The sequence below is a fragment of the Nicotiana tabacum genome, chromosome 3 (assembly GCF_000715075.1).
Source record: "Nicotiana tabacum cultivar K326 chromosome 3, ASM71507v2, whole genome shotgun sequence".
Lineage (NCBI taxonomy): Eukaryota > Viridiplantae > Streptophyta > Magnoliopsida > Solanales > Solanaceae > Nicotiana > Nicotiana tabacum.
In genome coordinates this window covers 208,273,138-208,296,274 of record NC_134082.1, presented here as the reverse complement: position 1 = coordinate 208,296,274, position 23,137 = coordinate 208,273,138, and the positions used below count along the sequence as shown (strand labels likewise).

General features: G+C 36.3%; 3 protein-coding genes across 3 annotated transcripts; 1 reads left to right on the top strand and 2 right to left on the bottom strand.

Moving 5' to 3' along the window:
• Positions 1–206: 206 nt before the first annotated feature.
• Positions 207–1,939, bottom strand: LOC107803783 (AAA-ATPase At3g28610-like). Its single transcript, XM_016627551.2, has one exon. The coding sequence runs from the start codon at positions 1,780–1,782 to the stop codon at positions 217–219; it is 1,566 nt and encodes a 521-aa protein (XP_016483037.1). The 5' UTR covers positions 1,783–1,939; the 3' UTR covers positions 207–216.
• A 4,383-nt stretch (positions 1,940–6,322) lies between these two features.
• On the bottom strand, positions 6,323–18,652 carry LOC107803782 (uncharacterized). Its single transcript, XM_075250493.1, has 4 exons — positions 17,919–18,652; positions 7,552–7,616; positions 6,846–7,309; positions 6,323–6,758 (listed from the first exon to the last, which is right to left on the bottom strand). Exons 1-4 carry the CDS (start codon positions 18,635–18,637, stop codon positions 6,498–6,500), a joined length of 1,509 nt encoding a protein of 502 aa, XP_075106594.1. The 5' UTR covers positions 18,638–18,652; the 3' UTR covers positions 6,323–6,497.
• On the top strand, positions 8,966–12,157 carry LOC142179592 (uncharacterized). The gene is made up of 2 exons (XM_075250492.1): positions 8,966–11,137; positions 11,216–12,157. Exons 1-2 carry the CDS (start codon positions 10,394–10,396, stop codon positions 12,020–12,022), a joined length of 1,551 nt encoding a protein of 516 aa, XP_075106593.1. The 5' UTR covers positions 8,966–10,393; the 3' UTR covers positions 12,023–12,157.
• Positions 18,653–23,137: the final 4,485 nt, after the last annotated feature.

Genomic DNA, 23,137 nt, shown 5'->3' with positions numbered 1-23,137 from the left:
ATGCATATGAATTTCAACCGAGTAGCAAAATAGATGTTGAGGTTGAATTGCAAGTATTTTGACTTAAACCAACCTACGAAGTCAGCGAACCATAAATGAACCTTAACTAGTCATTCTCTTGATCAATTAGCAATTATAAACTAAATCAAGTGTATAATACCATAAAAATAAAATCATGTATATAACAACATAATAAACTACTAGTAGTACCTATAGCTAAGAAGATAAATATGGCACACTTTTTTTGAAAAGTTTTTTTAGACGGCCATAACTTGTAGTAACTAATTTAGCGGGTAACTTTTTGTTTTCCTTGGCTTCTCTTGAATCTTGATTTTCCTTTACCTCTTCCTTGGTTTCTTTTTGGTCTTGATTTGCCTTTTCCTTTGCCTCTTCCTTGGCCTCTTTCAGAGCCTGAATTAAGTTATTCAAGCAAATTTCAGGCCCTCCTGAAGTATTCTTGTGTATCAAATATTCAGCCACATCACAAGGACTCATGTTTACTTCCTCTAGTAATCGTTGAATTTCTTCAAACAAATCGTGAGTTTCAATTCTCAAGTAATTCTTAGCCAATACTTTGAATGCTTCAAATTTGCAATACGACATCTCAATGTGCATATCCATCCGTCCTCTGCGTATCAGAGCTGGATCAAGTTTTTCCTTATAATTAGTCGTAAATATAATGATTCTTTCTTGACCACAAGCTGACCATATTCCATCAATGCAATTCAACAGCCCTGAAAGTGTAAGTTTGCTGGATTTTTTCTTCTCGCTATCTGAGTCTGAGTCTGAATCGGAATCCGAATCCGAATCTGAGTCATCATCGTCAGAATTTTCTTCTTTCTTTTTCTTCTTTCTCTTGCCTGTCAAATCAACAGAGCAATCAATATCTTCAACGACAATAATAGACTTGCTTGTTGTTTCCATGAGCAACTTCTTAAGACCTAAGTTATTTTTAACTGAGGTAAGCTCAAGATCATAAATATCATAGTTCAAGAAATTCGCAATAGCTGCAATCATTGTTGATTTCCCCGTTCCTGGTGGACCGTAAAGAAGATAGCCGCGCTTCCATGCCTTGCCTACACTAGAATAAAAATTCTTCCCCTCACTAAAAGCAACGAGATCGTTTTTTATTTCCTCTTTTTTCTTAGGGTCCATAGCCAAAGTATCAAAAGTTGCAGGATGCTCGAAATTAATATGCTTCCACATACCATACCAACGTGTATAATAATTATCCCCATTATTGTCATTACAGTAAATCCTCTGTTTCTTGTTTTTGAATTCAATCGCTTTGCCTTCTTCCATCACATACTTCAAGTATTTTTCTGTGACAATTTCTCGATATTCTTGATTGAACGTTAAACTGTAACTTTTCTTCTCAATTGGAAGGGAATTATGCCCTTGAGAATCGTCCCTCAATGTTTCCTTATGAAAGCGCCAACAAAGTTTCGCACCTTGAAATTCATCAATAGTTGATTCTCCTTCATCCAAAATAACAGCACAAGACTTGATGTTCTTGAATTTTTCAGCTTTGAGATGTTTAGCATCATTGCTTATAGACTTCGTACTCAAATAATTGTTGACATGGTTGTAAATTTCATTGTTTATACCACTGGAGAATTCATCAATGGTGATTTCTACATAAGGGTAGAAGTAATTTTCAAGTCGATTCCAGAAGGTTTCGATTCGCCTACGGATTATTTGAGGGAAGAGTTGTTGAATTGTGCCCCATATGAACATTATTCCAGCAAGCCTGGACCCAACTTCGGTCAATGAAGTTCCCATGTTGTTTTTCCTTCAACAACATAAATTTTTAAGGGGTGTATGCTTAATACGAGAATATATATAGATATAGAATTGGAAGATGTGCAAGTTATTACCCAAAAAAACATTGTCTGGTCCTTGTCGGACAAGGAAGTCGACTAGTTTAACTCGGCAACAAAAGAGCCTTTTTTAGCAGTATTTTAATTATACTAGGATTCTAATTATATATATGGAAATTGTAAAAAAAAAATTATATTATTAGTGAAGTTTTAACCTGTGATAATTTGTTAGTTTCCATTTTTATCATATAAATAATCTATTACTAATTTTTTTTGGTCAAATCTATTACTAATACTTATAGAAAAAGTAGTCTTATGCACGTGTACTAGTGTTATTTATTATTTATTACACTAAAAACTAGTCGTATGCATGGGTTCAAAGCAACAAAAAAAAAAAAAAAAAAAAAAACTCCTATATAAAATTTCTAGGGTAGACAAAAAAGTTAAATGAAAAATGTGTTCCTAACACTTTTAATGTAAACTAGTCTCTCTACACGTGCACGGTGGGAAATTCAATCCGGATGGAACTAAATATTTCACATTTATAGGCTTCGACGGATTTAGATTTGGCAAAAGATTACTCCTCTTCAGGTGCAGATGAGGTTTATGGGGAAGAGGAGACAAGGGCTGACGCTTAAGCATCGGCTAGTGGAACCACTCCTGTATTGTTTGGGTACGACCGGACAACTACCGATATCTATTAATATCTTTTCTTAGAATGTTCTTTAGAAATATATATCTATCTATCTATATCGTAAACTATCGGATCGGGTATTACTTAGATGTGAAACTTGCAGACCTCATAGGTTGTAATATTTTTCTTACGGGGGGAACGAAATAAAAGAATATATAGACTAGTAGAGACCCTCTATGTAGTTGTCTATCTAGGGCGATCGATGTACATCTTTCCCTATAGCCCTGGGGCTGTGTCTCGTGAATTCCATATCATTTTTCTAGAATATGTACTAAAAATTAGTTAATGCACATATATTTGAAAATATTTATGTAAATTTTATTTATTCTCATGATCTCAAGAATATTTTTAAATATTAACTTAAGCTTAATTCATATCTTTCAACCTTGAAAATAATTGTTCATAATATCTTATGTGTGCTTCTAAATTATATACCAATTAATCAAGTTTATTTGGTAGAAGGAAAAACGAAATTAATCTATAAACATATGTTATTTCCAAACATCGCATGCCTACAAATTAATATATTTCAAAATTATCACATAATAAATATCTACCTTTAACTCTAGTAGAAACTTATAAATTTCATAAATCACAAAGCGTAAATGTTAATATAGACATAAATTATAAGTTTAGTGAGAAACTTGTAACTTTGGTTTCGTCAAACTGCTCCAATCTCTCCAAGCAACGGCTAGAACTAACATCATTTGAGTCCGGAAAATCATGTCATTCGACGCGTTTGAAGACAAAAAAACTTTTCATAGTCAATGTCCATGGATCACTTTTGAGTGATGAACTCCAGTACTCTCAGAGAATTCTTTTCAAATAGAAAGAGTTTGTTTTAATAATTGAAAATCTGTCGCATTACCGATTTTGATGGCACACTTTGGAATTGGTGGGCGTGAAATAAAATTCAATATTAATTCAATATTGACAGTAAAAATCCTTGCTATATGGGTGTGTTTGGTAGGAAGGAAAATGTTTTCCTGGAAAATGAATGGTGTTATCACTTATTTTCTCATGTTTGTTAGTGAGTGTTTTTAGTGTTTGATTAGAGAGTAGAAAATCTTTTTTTAGGAAAATAAATTTCTATGTTACTCTCCTCACCTCCATCCTCCCCCCAAATCCCATGTGTCCTGTGCTCCCCCACCCCCACCCCAAACAATTACATTTTTCTTCAAAAATTCAATTATTCTTCTGGAAAATTCACATAAACCCAAAAGAACTAATATGTTGATTTACTTTTTCACACAAGAACGTTAAAATTTGAGGTCCATAACTGAAAAAAATGTTTTTTCTTGTTAGAAACAAAATAAAAGTACTTTTTCTACAACACAAAAAGTATTCATTTTGTTGAAATAAAAGAAATTACTTTTTCTATATCATAGAAAAGAAAATACTCTATCTATAACATGAGAAAAAAGTACTCTAAACAATATTTTTATTATATAACCTCTTGCAACATATAAGATTCAGGTTAACAACGATAAACGTCTCATACACAGATAAAAGAGAAGAAATATAAGCAACTCCATAATAACCATTCTCAATATAGGAGTACTCAAGAAGCAAGTAGGCATGAGAAAAACCATCACAGAAGTATCACACACCATATTAGACAAGCAACAAAATATTTTTCTATAACAATTGCTTCCTATTCTAGCTTTGTTCTTCCAACCCCATTTGTGTATTTTAGTATTGTCGCTTGAATCTTTCCGGCCAAACCTTGGGGAGATTCTGATTTTTTGCCATGAATGCCTTAGCTAACATCTCTTTGCACCAAATAATCAAAAGCTTCACCTAAGAACTCTTCTTTATAACCTTCTGTTGCCACAATTTCTTCGTACAATCTTGTCACATCTAGTCGACTATCAGCTATCTTACTGATTGTCGTCACTTCTCCAAGCTTTGTTGATATATCACCGACCACATCTTACATCAGAAGAACGACTTCTTTTACGACTTGCTTTGACTTGAGAAGTTTCACTTACTACGCCTTGCACATCTTTTTCCTTTGATGGTCCTTCAATGTCATTATCATTACCTTTCTCCGGACTATAATCCAAGCCTATATCATCAAGGGACTTAGCACAATCACCCCTAGCTCGATCATTCCCGCACACAAGGGACATTTCTTCAAACATTTCAATCTTTCTAATATTCAAAATTAATTAAAAACTTAATATTTAATATGTTACCCACTGCAAACCAAGGGTAATAATGATGGTTGTTCCTTATCTCCGATTGGATAGTATCATTCAGTGATTTCACAAGGGTTGGATAGAGCTTCAAAATTGCTTGAAGTACTGTGTGGAAACATCGATGAACAGATTCAATCGACCTATAAAAATGCGACCCTATCTTGCGAAACCGTTCATTAAAACCAACAATGTCTAAGAAAATTAGTACTTGTTCTTGCGCGGACATATTTTTGGTTGATCTCAAGAATTTTTTCTTCTAAGAGCATTACACAATTCAAAAAATATGGGTTGGCTCATTCTTATCTGACTTATACAATGAACAGTACTTCCATTCAAAATGCTATTCATGTAAAATTCCCTCTCTTGGTCTTTATTGGTATAAGGTGCCCTAGGAATGTTACTTTGATTTTCATAGACTAAAATAATTGCAGCCCCGACAGCTAAGACAGATGTGGCTGCTGCTCCAACTATTGCATCATCTTCGTCAGTTTCAATCGAATTCATCTGTTGCAACCCAACTTTAGAACTTCTACTCATAAAAAAGGATTGATAAAAACATTAAAGAGAGCCTAAAAGAAAAGCCACATTGCACAGCATATAAGCTAGTCTGACCACACAACAATCAAATTTCCATGTTGTGAGTGAAGCCATATTGCTAAAATTTCATTGAACTTGAATCATATATTATCTTCTTGATCAACAGTATCCTAGCTAGAAAAGCTTCCAAGTTCAACACTTGTGCTTTGATAGGTAACATTAACTTCCAGTATTACATTGTTTTGTTTCATAACTTGAAAGACAAAAGAGGACATAGAACTTGATATCATACAGAAATTAATATTAAGCAGCAAAAATAACAAGAAAGTGGATCATGAACAAACAAACTCTATCAAATCCCAACATGAAGAACATTTACCAAAAATTTCGAATACTTAGATAAACCAAACTAACTGAAGATGTACTAATTTTGACTATATTCAGGTCAGAAATTACATTTTAGGATTCTAAATATTAAAAATTTGAACTCGTGAATTAATCTCTTGTATTGCAATGGATATCAGGCAGAGCATTAGACTATTATTCATCATTTCATCATGCAAAAATAGAAGGAACTGAAGAAAAGTTTAAAACCCTAAAACAAACGCAGGGAAGGGGGCGTGCGTTCCCTAAAATCAAGAGCCCAAGAGCGAAATTGAGGGAGATTTTAGACAGCAAGCTGGGCGTTTTGGTGCGATGGCAAAGATCTTAAAATTCGAGACTGGAGAGAGAGAGAAATCGGAGTGAACCGAGATGAGAGAAGGGAGAGAAATCAGAGAATGAAGAGAGAGAAATCGGAAAAAGAAATCGACTGATTTGGGAACCAACGATTTGGGGGGGGAGGGGAGAAGCCAGATCGTGCGTTTTGTTTTTAGGAAAATATTTTCCCTTCAAATTTTAGGGAAAACATTTTTCCAATTGAAGAAAAATGAATTGATTGGGAAAATATTTTCCAAACTATTTGTGTCAATCGAACATGAGAAAATGGGAAAATATTTTCCAGAAAATGTTTTCCTCCATAACAAACACACCCTATATGTTGATTCAAAATCATTTCATAATAGGTAAGGGGAGGAAAAAAAATCGTGTATTCATTTAAATTATTGAGGAACATAGAAAACCCACTATATATACTGTGCCATGTTGCTACTATAAATTAGTATGGAGTTAAGAATGTATATTATTTCGTATACAGATCACATTCCAACTAACTAAAAATAACTGCAACGAGGAGGAATAATTCTATCAAGCAGACGAATGGTCTGTGCCCCATTGATCTGGACAGAAAGTTATGACAAATTGATCGGATGAACAGCCAACCACAGGTGAAGGTGTGTCAAAAGCATAAGTAACGTAAGAGGGACAAGATTTCTTGAATAAACTCGAGTACACACTTGGCTTGCATTTGTCAGGGCTCCCATATTTGTTCCTGCAACAAAATGAGTCCAGATTGAATGCCAAGCAAGCACTTTTACATGCCACCACTTGTCCTTCATCATTTATAACCTGTCAAAAATATAAACTATGTGCCTTAAAGTGTACTTCCCTGATAATTTAAGTATTTAGATGAGATGGTCACACAATTCAATAAACCTGAAGCTCTGGTGGGCACATGGCATTCAAGTTTCTTGAGCAACTTGTAATGACGCACTTTGATGCTGAAGGTTTTGATGTTATAGAAACAGGGAGGTTATATCCGTCAACTAAGCTCACATCGTAGAAACTTGGTTGTTTTTTGTCAAATTGTATAGACATTTCTACTAGTGTAACTGGAGGAAGGCCTATGGTTCCTTCACATTCGAGTTTTCCGTCACAATCGCCTGTTTCGCAGGCGGGTTTGTGATTGGTGGGATCGTCGAAATTGCAACCAGTTCGAGCCCAAATGCGTCCACTCCAATCCCCTGGGGCACCATATCTGCGAGTTCGGCCTGGTGGAAGGTAGAAGCCGCCGTTTGCTATAACTGGATGGCCTGCATTTGGGGCTGTTGCTGGCCATATAGGAAAGGGGCATTTGTTATTGATGTAGATGATGCATGCCTCCACCTCTCCGAGTTTACCTGTATAAAAATGATACCAAGTACTCTTTTTTAACTTTAACTTTAAATAACTTTTATATTCAACCAAATATTGTACAAATACCAGCTTAAACTTTGAAAAAAAAAAAAAAAAGCCATTTGTAGCATTTTCAAACGTCAAAGGATAGCTGGAGATATGGATAAATTAAAATGAATTAAAGAAAAGATTCAAGGGGAAAAAAGAAATTCTGAAACAGCAACTACATTTGAGTTATCTTAAATACCTGATGTAGTGAAGTGCCATGTCAAGAAGAGAAGGATTGCTGGAGATATCGATGAAAACTTCATCCTGATAATTTGCAATTTTGACGAATGTAAGGAGCTAAATTAAGAATGTATTTATAGTTTGGATATTAATAGAAGTGGTCCAAATCCTTCTTTGATTTTACTTCAAGTCTTTTACATAGACAGTCTTTGAAAATAAGAAACAACCTTAAAGAGAACAGATGTTTTACCTCTCCCTTTAAAGTATGATTTATCTTCCAATGGAAGGCTATACATCATAAATGAGCCCTGGCATTTTGCCACAGGCTTAATGTATGTGAGGTAGCCGGTAGGTTGAGCTAATCAACGTAGAGTATTTCTTTCTTTATTTCTTTTTCAGCAAAACATAGTCTTCAAGAAATAGTTCACTCCAGCTATATAGGTTGCAGGGCAATGCTAAATTTACGATTGAGTGATAAGTTGAAGTAAAATATACTATATTGTATCACTTAACTATGATCAAATAAAAAGCCTAATGTAAAAGACACGCATCATGTGATGCATGGACGGTAAAAACTTATCCGGTGGTTATACCAATCCAATAACTAAATGACACTTGTCACTTAATCTAACTACAACTATTAATGCTTAATCATAGTTAACTTTCATTTGTTTTGCACATAATCTAAATTAATAATTAAATATACCAAATAATCTAGCTAGCTATTCCGAAGGTGTTTCTTTGTTCTTTAACTGGACAATGCTTTTGAAATTCTAGATTAGCAAAACGATAAAAATTATTCGCATAAACACTTAAATTGATCATCTCTTTTTTATTTCTTCTTCTCACTGTTTAACCAAAAATCTGAGTCCTTGGTCAAAGCTAAAAAAGAAATTCGGGTTACTGATAATCAGGAGACAAAAAATAAAATACTTTTGAGAACAATGGTAGAAGGTAAATAGATAAGTATTTCAATGAATTCTCAATAGTATTCCGTGTCCTTACAAATGATGATACTTCTTCCTTTTATAGATCATTCTAGGTAAAGGAATAAAGACTCAACTTTAATGATATAATCATGAGCAATAAATGACATTAAATAAGCCGTTATACAATCATTCCTATTAAATACCAACTTTATAACGTATCAAACGTTTAATAATGAATTTGGACTCTTTTCTGTCATCTGATCCTTGTTTTCAATGCCTTCTAATCCGTTGGCTGTAAATAATTTAAATTGGTACGAGACTCGTATCTATACGTCGTCTCGTGCCTATTTAAATTCTTCTTCCCGTGGCTGTTTTCACCGTGCCTCTTAGTCAATTGCTGTTCTTTGACCATTCAACTAATCCACGTGTCATGCCACATCATTTTTAATATAAATTCAGTTTTTTTCCAATACAGATAGTCCCCCCACTTTCCATTTTTTTATCAATTAAATAATTGGGAAGTGGATCTTCATGTAAAAAGAACTTTTGCCACAATTAATGCTCATGACAGTACTAACGTCTCAGCAGTCTTTTCCATTTAATGTTCTGTCCATGTGTCATTTTATAATTGATTCCGCCATTCATACCCTTCTTCGAGACTTCTTCATTCTCACTATTTACGAAGTGATAGCTGCCTTTATTATAGGCTTTTCATCATTATACTTAAAAAGTTGACGGTTCCCATTTTACACATAACTTTGTCTTCCTTTGTCTTCTTCACAAATCTTCAGCACATACTTCCTTCTTAACAATGTCTTCTTCAAACCCTAACCGTAAAAAAGTTCCAATTCTAGATCAGTTCCCCAACGCCCCTATTAGACACAGAAGAGGCGGAGGAAGTAGGCTTCGAACAGGGTTAGAATCTACGCGAGGCGGCTCCTCTGGTTCTTCTTCAAGGAGTTTTGTCCCAAAAGCCCCTTCTTCTAAAAGTAAGGAAATTCTTGATACTTCTCAAGAACCCTCAGTTGATGATATAGTTCCCGGCGATTTGTCTTTTGAAAGTGACAAAACGTCTCTTCAAAAACAAATTAAAAATTTAGAAAGAGCCGATACTTACCCAACATTAGTAACCGAGCTTACAATCCCCACCATAAGAAGAGATTGTAACTGGAAGGATAGTCTCCAAATGTCAATTCCTTCCCCAAATCAAAGAATTTCCTCTTTTAGAAATGGGTATTCTTCTGTTTACACTTACCCCTTCACTTTAGGTTTTAATCCTCCGATTGACCCAGTTATTCTCGATTTTTGTCTTTTCTTTACAATTTGTTTGGCCCAAATTGGTCCATTGGTGTGGAGAACAGTGGCTTGTTTGAGATATTTATCATCCAAGGCCAATGTCAATTTCACCTTTTCTCATCTCATTCATCTATACCATCCCAACTTAATACGCCATGGGGTTTTCACCTTAACTGCAAGGAGCAAAAAAGTTTTGGTAAACCCTGAGGATGATAAAGATCGTGGATGGTATATCCGTTACGTTGTTGTCCGTACTGTGGATTTGATTGGCGAAACAAATATTCCCTTTCCTGAGAAGTGGAATTTTGAACGTAAGTTTCCTCTTATTTACCGTACCTACTTTTGAGAATTTCAAAAGAATGTTGTTTTTAACCTCGTCCCTTCTTGGTTTTTTGTAGCAACCATGAGAGATGTGGAACCTATTACCAACTTTCGTGGTTGGGTAGACTCACTTTTGAAGATTGCTACTAGGGAGCAGAGAACTTGGAAATCAATTTCTTCTTTACATGGCTGGAAAGTCAAAACACATGGTATCCCCTCTTTTTTTTTAAAAACTTTTGTTTTACATGTTAAGCACTTTTTCCTCAACTTTAATCATGTATATCCATTCTTTAATCAGGATTTGGTATTAGAGGAATGACAACTGAAGTAGCTATGGCCATTCGCATGTCTGCGAATGCTGCTCTGGATTTAGATAAGGCTCGAGCCTTGCTGCCTAAAAGAAAAGCTACAAAGGAAAGTTCTGAAGAAGAAGAGGAGGGTACCTCCCTAATTACCAGGCCAAGGGCCAGGAGACGAATAATCATTGATAATGAAATTGAAAACACTCCTGCTCGTACCTCCGCCACCGAGCCTGTTTTGATTCAATCTGATGAGGATGCCGAACCAAGAGATAATAATGAGTCAATTCAGCACCTTTTTGACAGTGGTTTCGGGAGTGGCGAGCTCGGACCTGTTTTTGATGAAGCTCCTCTTTCCTCATTTATTCCTATTTCCTCCATTCCTCTGCCAGCCGTAAGTGTTTCTTTACCAGCTTTAACAACTTCCGTTTGTTTGCCAATTTCTACCGCTCTTATATTTGTTCCCTTGGCTGCTTCAACCGCACCTGCTTCTGCTCCGGTGTTGGTTTCTACATCTTTTCCCTCCATTCCTTCCGCTGCTCCTCTTCCCTCTGTTCATCATACAGAGACAGGTTCTAGCAGCGGAAATATGACAATGAGAAGTGTTACTTTGGAGGTTCCTGCCAATCATAGCCTCCTGAGGAAGACCGACAGAGCCAATGTTTGGCTCGAACCTCTAATTGGAGATATCGAGAAGAAGAAGATGGAGAGCCATAGCTGCTTAACTTTGATGAATGACGTAGTTCATTCTACTTTGAAGGTATTTCTACCAACAAGTTTTTTTCTTTTTTTTTTTAAATTATCTTCAATTTCTCATTTCCATGACTTACCTCTGTAGGCTAACCTTATTAGCACGGAATTAATGAGAAGAATTTCCTTACTGGAAAGAAAAGCTCGTGAGTCTGAAAAGTCTGTCCACGAGGCTGAGGAAATAGCTAGGGGAGCCCAACTTGAAGCAACCAATTGGAAGGAGCAGTTCGAAAATGCTCAAGGGACCATAGAAGAGTTGCAAGAAGATAAAAATCTCCTAGAGCAGCAAAACCGTGGTTTAACTTCTGAACTGGCAACAGTCAAAGCCTCTTCAAGCCAATTGAAAAGAGACAAAGAGCTTTTGGAATGCTCTTTGTCAGAACAATTATCCAGAGCTAGTGAAGAAGTTAGAGAGCTGAAGGCACTTTTGGCTAAAAAGGAAGAATATGCAGGAGAGTTAGTGCAAAGCTTGACTCAAGCTCAGGCTGACTTACAGACTTCTTCTGACGAGATTCAAGCCTTGAAAAGTTCTCATGCTTCTCTTGAAGCTTCCCTTGATTCCCATTTAGCTGAAAATCAAATTTTAAAAAACGATCTTGCTATGTGGGAAAAGGAATATGGACTTCTAGAGGAAAATTTTAACATAGAAGTGAGTTGGGATTTTCTGAATTCTCGTCGTGATGCTTTGACGGAAGCTGCTCAAGAGGGTTTTGACTTGCAGTCTGAACTGGCCAAAGTCATAGATACCATCGAGAAAAGCCAACAGTCTACTGATACTCCTTCTCCTGCCCTTGAAGTTCCTGAAAATGTTGCTATTCCAGCTTCAGAGGGTGAAACTTCTACAACCCAGTCTGTGGAAGTTGAAGCTTCCGTGACAACCCCCTCAATTGAATGATGGTTTTATCCCTTAGTTTTTTTAAAGGATTTTTTGGTGAAAGTCCCCAGTTATCATAATGGGGCACTTGTATAAACTTTTATTGACTAAGTTTCTACTTAGTCTTTTTAATTATATCAAGAAGTTTTGTTAGTACTTCAATGTGTTCTACTCTTGCATTTTCCTTACTAATTTAGGACTTATAGAATAGTTTAGCATTTTTATCCTTTGAAAATGCTTTATGATTCTTCCCATGACTTATTGACATGAGGCTTATAAAAGAGGGCCCTTTTATTTTATCGACACTTAATGAAGAAGACGTCTCAACTTCATAATGGTGTTAAAATACGATGAAAGTAATAGTAAAACACACGTTTTGTATGAAACAACTTTGGCAAGTTTTCATTCATAAACTTTTAACAAGTGTTTGACTGTTACATGTATTACAATACATCTACAACTTTTCTCGTAACTGTTTTTCTTGTAACAGATTTGTAAATAACATAAACTAAACAAGGTTTTTTTTATAACCTGTTTCAGTACATAGTCATGACCCTATCTTTACATGTTAAGAAGGGTTTGAGAGGTGACTTTGTTTATGAGTTTGAGAGATGACTCTGTTGTTCTCATGAATGCTGAAGACTTCGTAACTTCTTCTCAACACTTGCTTCTTTGTGGCCGATTTTTGTTCGATACTCATATCTGTTTCTTTGCACCTATCTGTGTATAATATGTAGTCTCCCAAGTGTTTGAGCGGTGAAGTATGAAGCCTCGAGCACTTGTTTATTTCTTTTACTTTGGCCCTTTTCCTGAAACAGAAAGATATACGGGACTCGACGGTGTGATTATAGATGAAGACTGCCTAACTCGTGTGTATTTCCATCAGATTAATTGTAACCCTGGGCTAGGAATTTAAGCATACTCCATTTTGCCTTGCAGGTTGTGACTCATCATTTGGCACGAGTTAGGATATTTAGCCTAGCATCTAAAATCGTTAGTAAAATATTAATAAACCAAGAGAAGAATTTTTAAAAGTAATACCTGACTGTAGGTACTTTCTTAAAAGTAATATCTTTTTAAGTGGACAGCATTCCAATGTGAGGGTAAAACTTTACCATCCATTGTTTCCAACTGATATGCTCCTTTTCCCGCAATGCCACGGACTTTGTATGGTACTTCCCATGTTGGACTTAGCTTTCCTGAGTTAACAGCTTTTGCAGATTTGAACACCTTTTTAAGCACGAAGTCTCCAATTTTGAAAAATCTGAGGCGTGTTTTCCTGTTGTAATATCATTCTATTACTTGCTTTTGTGCTGCCATCCTTATCAAAGCAGCTTCTCTTCTTCCTTCAAGTAAATCTAGGCTAACCCGCATCTCCTCATTATTGGATTCCTCTGTTGCCTGATCGTACCGTGTGCTTGGCTCACCTATTTCAACTGGTATTAAGGCTTCCGTACCATAAACCATCGAATATGGTGTTTCTCCAGTGCCTGTTTGGTCGTTGTACGATAAGCCCATAGTACTCCGGGTAACACCTCAGCCAATTACCTTTTGAATCTTGTAACCTCTTTTTCAAGTTATTGATAATAACTTTGTTAGTTGATTCCGCTTGTCCATTCCCCACTGGATGATATGGCGTAGATGTTATTCTTTTGATCTGCCAACTTCGAAGAAATTTTGTAACTTGTGCTCCAATGAATTGTGGTCCATTGTCACATACGATCTCCTTTGGTACTCCAAAGCGGCATATTATATTTCGCCATATGAAGTCTTTAACTTCTTTTTCTCGTACCTGTTTAAATGCCCCTGCTTCTACCCATTTAGTGAAATAATTTGTAAGTACAAGTAGAAATTTTACCTGACCTTTTGCTTGTGGAAGTGGACCTACGATATCCATTCCCCATTTCATAAAGGGCCAAGGGGCTAAAACAGGATGTAGTAACTCAGCTGGTTTGTGCATATTATTGTCGTACCTTTGACATTTATCACACTTGGACACGAAACTGGTTGCCTCTTCTTCCATCTTAGGCCAATAATATCCTGTGCGAATTAATGTTCTTACCAGTGACCGTCCTACTGCGTGATTCCCACAATGTCCTTCATGTACTTCTCTCATGACATATTCGGTTTGAGAAGGGCCGAGACACCTTGCTAGTGGTCCGCCAAACATCTTTCGATAAAGATTACCTTGATATAAACAATATCGTGCAGCTTTTTTGCGAAGCGCGTAAGCCTTTCCTTTGTCATTTGGCACGGTTCCGTGCTGTAAAAAGGCAACAATTTCATTTCTCCAATCCCATGTTAGATGATTAAAATTTACCTCGTTTTTGTCAGGTTCAAGAACGGAATGAAATAGATGTATGACTGAAGCATCTGTATTGTTTGCCACGTCTGCTGCGGATGCAAGGTTTGCTAAAGCATCTGCCTCTACATTCTCATCTCTTGGGACTTGCACTACTTTCCAAGTTTGGAATTGCTTTATTAACTTCCGTACCTTTGCGAGGTATTCTTACATTCGTGACTCTCTGGCTGTGTAAGTCCCCAGCATCTGATTAACCACGAGTTGAGAATCACTCTTGATTATAATCTGTGTTATGCCGAGTTCTCGTGCCAATTCTAAACCTGCAATTACAGCTTCATATTCTGCTTCATTGTTAGTTATAGAATGACATTTTATAGCCTGTCTAATGGTCTCACCCGCAGGTGGTACGAGGACTATTCCTAAGCCTGCCCCTTTTACATTAGATGAACCGTCAGTGTATAAAACCCAAGTCCCCGGGTTCGCACCATTAAAAACTAATAATTCTTTTTCTGCTTCTAAATGCATCCCCTGGCTAAAATCAGCCACGAAATCAGCTAGTACTTGAGACTTTATAGCGGTCCTGGGTTGATAAATAACTTCATATTCACTTAGTTCTATAGCCCATTTTGCTAATCTTCCTGAAAGTTCATGTTTATGCAAAATATTTCGAAGCGGAAAAGCAGTAACTACAACAATGGGATGACATTGAAAATAAGGTCTTAACTTTCTAGATGCCATGACCAAAGCTAATGCTAATTTTTCTAGCTGTGGGTATCGTGTCTCAGTTTCCAATAAGGACTTACTTACGTAATAAATAGGAGATTGTTTACCTTGGTCCTCGCGGACTAAAACAGCACTTACCGCGACTTCAGATACGGCCAGATAAATGAGAAGTTTTTCCCCTACCTTCGGTTTTGCCAACAACGGTGGTTTTGACAAATAAGTTTTCAAATTTCTAAGGGCTTGCTGACAATCTTCATTCCATTCAAAATGATCTTGCTTTTTAAGTGCAGAGAAAAACTTAAAACACCTTTCTGAGGATTTGGAAATAAATCTCCCCAAAGCTGCAATTCTTCCCGTTAATCGTTGCACTTCCTTTTTATTAGTAAGGATATCCGGGATTTCTTCTATTGCTTTGATCTGAGAAGGATTTACTTCAATACCACGGTTAGAAACAAGAAAACCCAAAAACTTACCTGATGCAACTCCAAATGCACATTTTTCTGGGTTGAGTTTCATATTAAATTTTCGCAAAATTTCAAAAGTAATAGATAGATGAGAAATATGATCATGAGATTGCTGGGTTTTGACGAGCATATCGTCTATATATACCTCCATTGTTTTCCCTAAATGTTCTTGGAACATTTTGGTGACCAACCTTTGATAGGTTGCCCCAGCATTTTTGAGATACCAAAGGGCATTACTTTATAACAATAAGTCCCCCTGTCTGTGATGAAAGAAGTTCTTTTTTCATCACCGGGATCCATTTTGATTTGATTATATCCTGAGTATGCATCTAAAAAACTTAAAAGTTCATGACCTGCGGTCGCATCAATTAGTTGATCTATATGTGGTAAGGGAAAGGAATCTTTTGGACAGGCTTTATTTAAATCAGTATAATCTACACAAACACGCCACTTACCATTTTTCTTGGGTACAACCACCGTGTTAGCTAACCAAGTTGGATATTTTACCTCACGGATTGATCCGATTTTTAATAATTTTTGGACTTCATCCTGAATCACCTGGTTCTTGAAAGCACCTTGTTTCCGTTTCTTTTGCTTTATTGGTGTGAAAGAAGGGTCCTCGTTGAGTTTGTGAGTCATCACATTTGGTGGTATCCCTGTCATATCAGCGTGGGACCAAGCAAAGCAATCTAAGTTAGCTTTTAAAAATTCGATTATCATACCTCGCATGTTCGTGTTTAAATTAGCCCCGATATAAACCTTCCGTTCAGGCCGTTGATCAAATAACATCACTGCATCAAGCTCTTCAATCGTCGTTTTGATGCTTTCATTCTCTTCAGGTTCTTGAATTGTGTCAGGCCTTGAGTCCAAATCTGTTTTCTCTTGTTCAGTTGAAGTTTGATCTTTTTTACCTTCAACTGTTTCCTGTAATTGCTATTTTGCTTTATTTACGGCGCTCGTACTTGTTACAGCGTTGACATTTCTGGCCATCTGCTGATCCCCACGAATTTGACAAATTCCCCATGGTGATGGGAATTTGATAACCTGATGCAGGGTTGATGGGACAGCATCCATATCGTGTATCCATGGCCTTCCCATGATCATATTGTAGGCCATTTCCATATCAACTACCTGAAATTTAGTTTCCTTCACAACACCCATAGCAAAAGTTGTTAGTATTACCTCACCTTTTGTTACTACACTTGAGTTGTCGAAGCCTGACAAGGTGTGCGCCTTGGGTAACATTTTGTCTTCAGCTTGCATTTCCCGCAGTACCCTTAGTAATATAATATTTACAGAACTTCCTGGATCAATCAAAACTCGTTTTACATTAGTATCATGTACAAGTAAAGATATTACCAGTGCATCATTATGTGGAGTTGTCACTCCTTCGGTATCTGCGTCATCGAACGAAATGCTTTCATTGTCAAGGACCTGCCGCACCCGTTTCCCGTATGTAATCGTTACCTTAGAAACCTTATTGGAAGCTGTGTAAGTTATGCCATGAATATCTTCTCCCCCGCTTATGACATTCACTGTCCTCTTGGGTGAAGGAGGTTGTGGTGGTTCTTGTCTGTTTTTCATATAAGCTTGTTTTCCTTTCTCACTAAATAACTCAGTGAGGTATCCTTGCTTCAATAAATGATCTACTTCACTTTGCAGGAATCTGCATTCTGAAGTTTTGTGCTCGTGATCGTTGTGAAATTCGCACCAATGATCCGGATTGCGTCTACTTGGATTTGACCGCATTTCTTTCGGCCACCGTACCTTATCTCCCATGCTTCTTAAAACAGCTACGAGCTCGGAGGTAGAGACGTTAAAATTATATCCACCGAATCGTGCCTTTAAACTCCTGTCATCATCACGTGATTCTTGTCTATTCCGATCATTCCTGAACTTTGAAGAAGAGCCAGAATCCCGGTTCCTTGACTTTTGATCGTATTGCTGGTTATCTTGCTTCGACCGTGGGTCCTTTCCTGCGGGTCCCATATATGGATCGTACCTATTTTTACCTGATCTTTTTTCAGAATCTGACCTTCGGGTACCGCCCCTTTCTTCATGATGGAGCTTAGGTACGGTATCTTCTTCGATTCGCAGCTTCGTGCTATACCTGTTGTAAACATCATTCCATGTGGTTGCAGGAAATTCTCGAAGACTTTCTTTGAGTCGTCTCGTGGCTTCAGAACTTTTGTCATTTAAATTACTTGCAAAAGCTATAGCAGCCCAATTGTCTGGCACACGAGGTAGAGTCATTCTTTCACGTTGGAATCTATCAACGAAGTTTCTAAGCAACTCTGAATCCCCTTGTTTGATTTTGAAAATATCTTCCATCCTTTTCTCAACTTTTTGTGCTCCCGAATGTGCTTTAATAAAAGAATCTGCAAGCTCAGCAAAAGAATTAATAGAATTTTCAGATAAAAGAGAATACCAGGTTAATGCACCCTTGGTGAGTGTTTCTCCAAATTTCTTGACAAATACTGATTCAATTTCTTGTTTGGTCAAGTCGTTGCCTTTCACGCCGGTTGTAAATGCAGCCACGTGGTCACGTGGGTCTGTAGTACCATCATATTTCGGGATGTCAGGCATTTTGAATTTTTTCGGAATTGGAAGGGGAGCAGCACTAGGCTTCCATGGTTGTTGTGAGTATTTGTCCATGTCTACTCCTTTTATTACAGGTGGAACTCCAGGGATTTGTTCTATTCGCTCATTTTGTTCCTTCAGCTGTTTCTGCAAGGTTAGTACTAAATTTTGCAAATATGAATTATTTAAATTACCTGGTCCCCCTTCTTGTGGTTCACTGGGGGTTGCTCCGTTTCCAGAATTATCAAGACCAGAACGGGGGTTCTCCAATGTATTATTATTAGGAGTTGGTGTAGGTGGCGCAGCAGGCAATCGACTAACAAGTGCCTGAAGAGCTTTGCCAACTTGTGCATCGATTAGCTTTTGCAAAGTTTCAGTTGTAACTCCTTCAAAATGTTCAGATTGCTCTTGTTGATCAGCACGGGATTCAGTAACAGGAGTGCCTTCACGAGATTGACGTGGTGAATTTAAAGGAGAGGGAACCACGATATCTTGATTTTGATGTATTTGATTCTCATGGTTTCCCAATGTGTTGTTACTGTTGTTGTCGGCGTTATTGTTTGACATGGTGACGATAATAGATAAGATATAGCTTAAAAGGAAAGATTATCAGATTCCCGGTAACGGAACCAATTTGTTTAACCAAAAATCTGAGTCCTTGGTCAAAGCTAAAAAAGAAATTCGGGTTACTGATAATCAGGAGACAAAAAATAAAATACTTTTGAGAACAATGGTAGAAGGTAAATAGATAAGTATTTCAATGAATTCTCAATAGTATTCTGTGTCCTTACAAATGATGATACTTCTTCCTTTTATAGATCATTCTAGGTAAAGGAATAAAGCCTCAGCTTTAATGATATAATCATGAGCAATAAATGACATTAAATAAGCCGTTATACAATCATTCCTATTAAATATCAACTTTATAACGTATCAAACGTTTAATAATGAATTTGGACTCCTTTCTGTCATCTGATCCTTGCTTTCAATGCCTTCTAATCCGTTGGCTGTAAATAATTTAAATTGGTACGAGACTCGTATCTATACGTCGTCTCGTGCCTATTTAAATTCTTCTTTCCGTGGCTGTTTTCACCGTGCCTCTTAGTCAATTGCTGTTCTTTGACCATTCAACTAATCCACGTGTCATGCCACATCATTTTTAATATAAATTCAGTTTTTTTCCAATACACTCACCGAACTTAAACAATTAGCTAAAGTAAATTAAATTAAACGAATATATTCTTGACCTTACAGTGGCCGATCAAATGGTGTATTATGTGTAATAATGGTTAGTCAATATTAATAAGAACTATATTTCTAAGGATTAAGAACTTTCAAGTTTATGGTTTTCGCAATCTTGTATTTATTCCTATAATTAATTATTGTAAAAGAAAACAAGATTTTGCCCAGGTATTAACAAAGAAACAGGATTAGAACTTAGATTAAGTTAGGGGGAGGGTGAAGATCACTATGAATCTCTAGAGTCACTTAAGTAGATAATACAAGATGCAGCAAGAATACCAAGAGGATGATTGCGGGAAATAAAACAAAGAAAGTGACAGCAACCCTAGAAGTATGTAACGTTAGTTATTATATAATTCCACTAGTCTCTTTTAAATTTCTTTATTTATTAAAAAGTAAAATTCCTAAAAGACCGAGTTTATCTCCTATATTTAATTTAACTACACCTGGAGGCAAGTTTTTCCCTGCATGGACCGAGTCCAAAACTAAAGTATTTTCCATGTAAACAATCCTCCCCTTTCACTTGTAGGACAAATTTTGCGGATTCATAATTTTAATACGTGGATGTAGAATATCATCAAAGAGCGGAGTTAGGTATGGGAGTTAGGTGGACGAAAGGGGTTCAGCCTTTCGTCAACAATGGATCTATGTTTAATATTATGGGAGTTCAATCACCCATTAACTTTGAATAGAAAAATTAGTAATTCTTATAAATATATTAACTGAACACCCTATCTCAGGAAAAATAGTTAAGCACCCACGAGTTAAGAAAAGAAAAAAAATGCCACTCCCTTTCGCCCAATTTTTTTCTTTCTAGCTAGTATACATAGATTATACAATTATTATACATATACAAATATAGTATATGACTTATGCATATATTATATATCTGACGGCTATTTTTAATTTAAGCGATTATGCACGCGGTATTTGGATTAATTCTACTTTAGTTTCTTACTATGTGCAATAGATTTCAAGCAGATGACGGTGAATGTGGTCGTAGCATTAACAAAAGCTACACTACCACTGTACAACAAAGTAGCTTAATTATGTACTGCCGTTAACTGTTACAGTAATTAAGTTGGAGACTTGAGTTAATTCATGCTTCCAATAATTTCTAACTCGAAATCTTTAATTGTAGTAGTAGTTAGTAAGTACTCCCTCCTGTCCAAAATAAGTGATTTTTTAGTTTTTTTCTTGTGGTCCAAAATAAGTTATTTTTTCCATATTTCAAGATGAATTAATTACTTTTTTCCTACATTACCCTTGGAGTAATTAATGTTGAAGTATGTATTAGGAGTGTTTATGTGAAAAGATAGTAAAGGTTAATATGATCAATTTCATTGTTAATTAATGTTAAAAGATAAATTTCTTAATATGCATGAAAACAACAAAAAAATCATTTATTTTGGACCGGAGCGAGTACACACCATAGTAAATGAGTAATCACAAATCTGTCTCCCTAGTGTCACTTAGCAGCATCTAGCCTATTTAATCCATCCCATAGCCTAGTTAAGCCATTTCAAACGCTCCGCCGTTTGACTCCCATTGGAACCAATCATTAATTCCTACTTACTAAATCAATGCGCGTCACTGTCTTCACTTTTTTTATTCAAATCATCCTCATCATCTCAAGATTGCTAACTAGTAGGTTTTACTCTTTTACTTGTATATTTTGAATTTCTATTTTATTTTATTAATTTAAAAAAGAAAAAAGCAATTCAGTGCACTAAATTCCGCTAGGAGTAGAGATAGCAGTGCGGCGGGGTAGAGGCAGTTGCGGTGCGGATTTAAGTTTAACCCGCGAAACTTCAACCCGCACCACATAGCGAAATTTTTTATTTTCAACCCGCCCGAGTGAACCCGCCCTGCCCCGTCGCAGCTAACGAAAAACTTCTGTTTTCTTCTATACGCTCTTTGTGAGCAAGTTCGTTTGAAACTTTTTGTTCTCTGTAACTTTAATTTTCTGAAGTATGTTTATTTAAGTCAGTTAACAAATTCTCATTTGTTAAATGATCTTTGAAATTTTCTTTTAGCTCTGGTAATTATATATTATTACTATTATTGAGTCTTAAATAAATTCATACTTCTACGTTGGCTACTGCATTAACTTTGTTTCTTCTCAATGTTATTTTATTTAGCATTAGCAGATTTTATTTCAAAAAGAAAAAAGGAAATAAAACATGAATGAGAAAAGAAAAAAGAAAAGAGGAAAGGAAGAATCATATTTTTCCAGTTAATAATAACCAGAACCTTTAAATATCAAACATACAAAATCTCTTTTTAGGGAAAAGTATAAGAAGAAATGCTCCAACAGTATGTGTATTGAGAAAAAACTGAGTCTGAATATTGAAAATGACGTGTCATGACACGTGGACTGGTTAAAAGGTCAAAACGCAATAAATAGCCAAGAGGCATGGGCGATAACAGATAGGGGGACAAGAAAGCAACATGGGTGTGGACCGTTACTAAAGTAGGTACGAGTCTCGTACCTATTCGAGTCGTTTAAAGATCAAAGATCAGAAGAAGTTGAAGATACGAATCTGATGACGTAAAAGAGTTTAAATACAGCATTAAATGTCAAATACGTTAGAGAATCTGAATTAAATAGAAATGATTGTGTAACGTTTCTTTTAAATATCATTTATTGCTCATAATTGTCTCATTAAGACAAAGACATTATATCTTCTCCTAGAATCAACTATAAAAGGGGAGAGACTCAACATCTGTAAGGACACGAAATACTATTGAGATCTTACTGAAATACAAAACTATTTACTGTTTTACCTTCATTCTCAAAAATATTTTATTTTCGTCTCCTGATTATCAATAACCCGAATTTCTTTCTAGCTTTGACCAAAGACTCAGATTTTTGGTTAAACAAATTGGTTCCGTTACCGGGAATCTGATAATCTTTTCTTTTAAGCTACATCTTGTCCATTGTTATCACCATGTCAAACAACAACACCAACAATAACAATGAAAACACTTTGGGAAACCCTGAAAATCAAATCCATCAAAATCAAGGAGATTTACATAACATTGAAGTGGTTCCCTCCCCTCAAAATTCACCACTGTCACACCTCCTTTTTACGCACCCGAGGGGCGCAGGGGAGTTTTTTCCAATTAAAGGACAATCGAAACGGGATTGGTTTAATTATTTCAGAGTCGCCACTTGGGAGATTTAGGGTGTCCCAAGTCACCAATTTTAATCCCGAATCGAGGAAAAGAATGACTCCATATTACAGTCTGCATACCAGAAATCCGGATAAGGAATTCTGTTAACCCGGGAGAAGGTGTTAGGCATTCCCGAGTTCCGTGGTTCTAGCACGGTCGCTCAACTGTTATATTCGGCTTGATTATCTGATTTTATACAAGTATGACCTTATATGCAAATTCTAACTTTTAACCGCTTTATTATTATTGTTTTTACAAGAATGTGAACATCGCTTAAAATATATCTTTGGACTGTGTCACATGAAATGCACCCACAATCCGAAACATATTTTATTTGATGTTTTAGGATTTGGATTTGGGTCGCATGAAATGCACACCCGAGTTTAGGAAAATTAAATTATTAAAGACGCGCCTAAAGCGACTATCGCGTTATTATTTTGCGGAGGCCGTAAAATTCGCTAATCGACCCTCCTGAATTCTAAGTAATTTTAAACAAGTATTTACTGAGGGCCCCGCAATTTGTATTTTTTATTCGGCGAGGCTCATCTCATTATGATTTTTTTAAAGAATTTGCAACGTCATGGAAATGCATCCCGGGCCACGCCACAATCAATGCGCCCGTGACTAGAGACATATTTCGACTCCGTT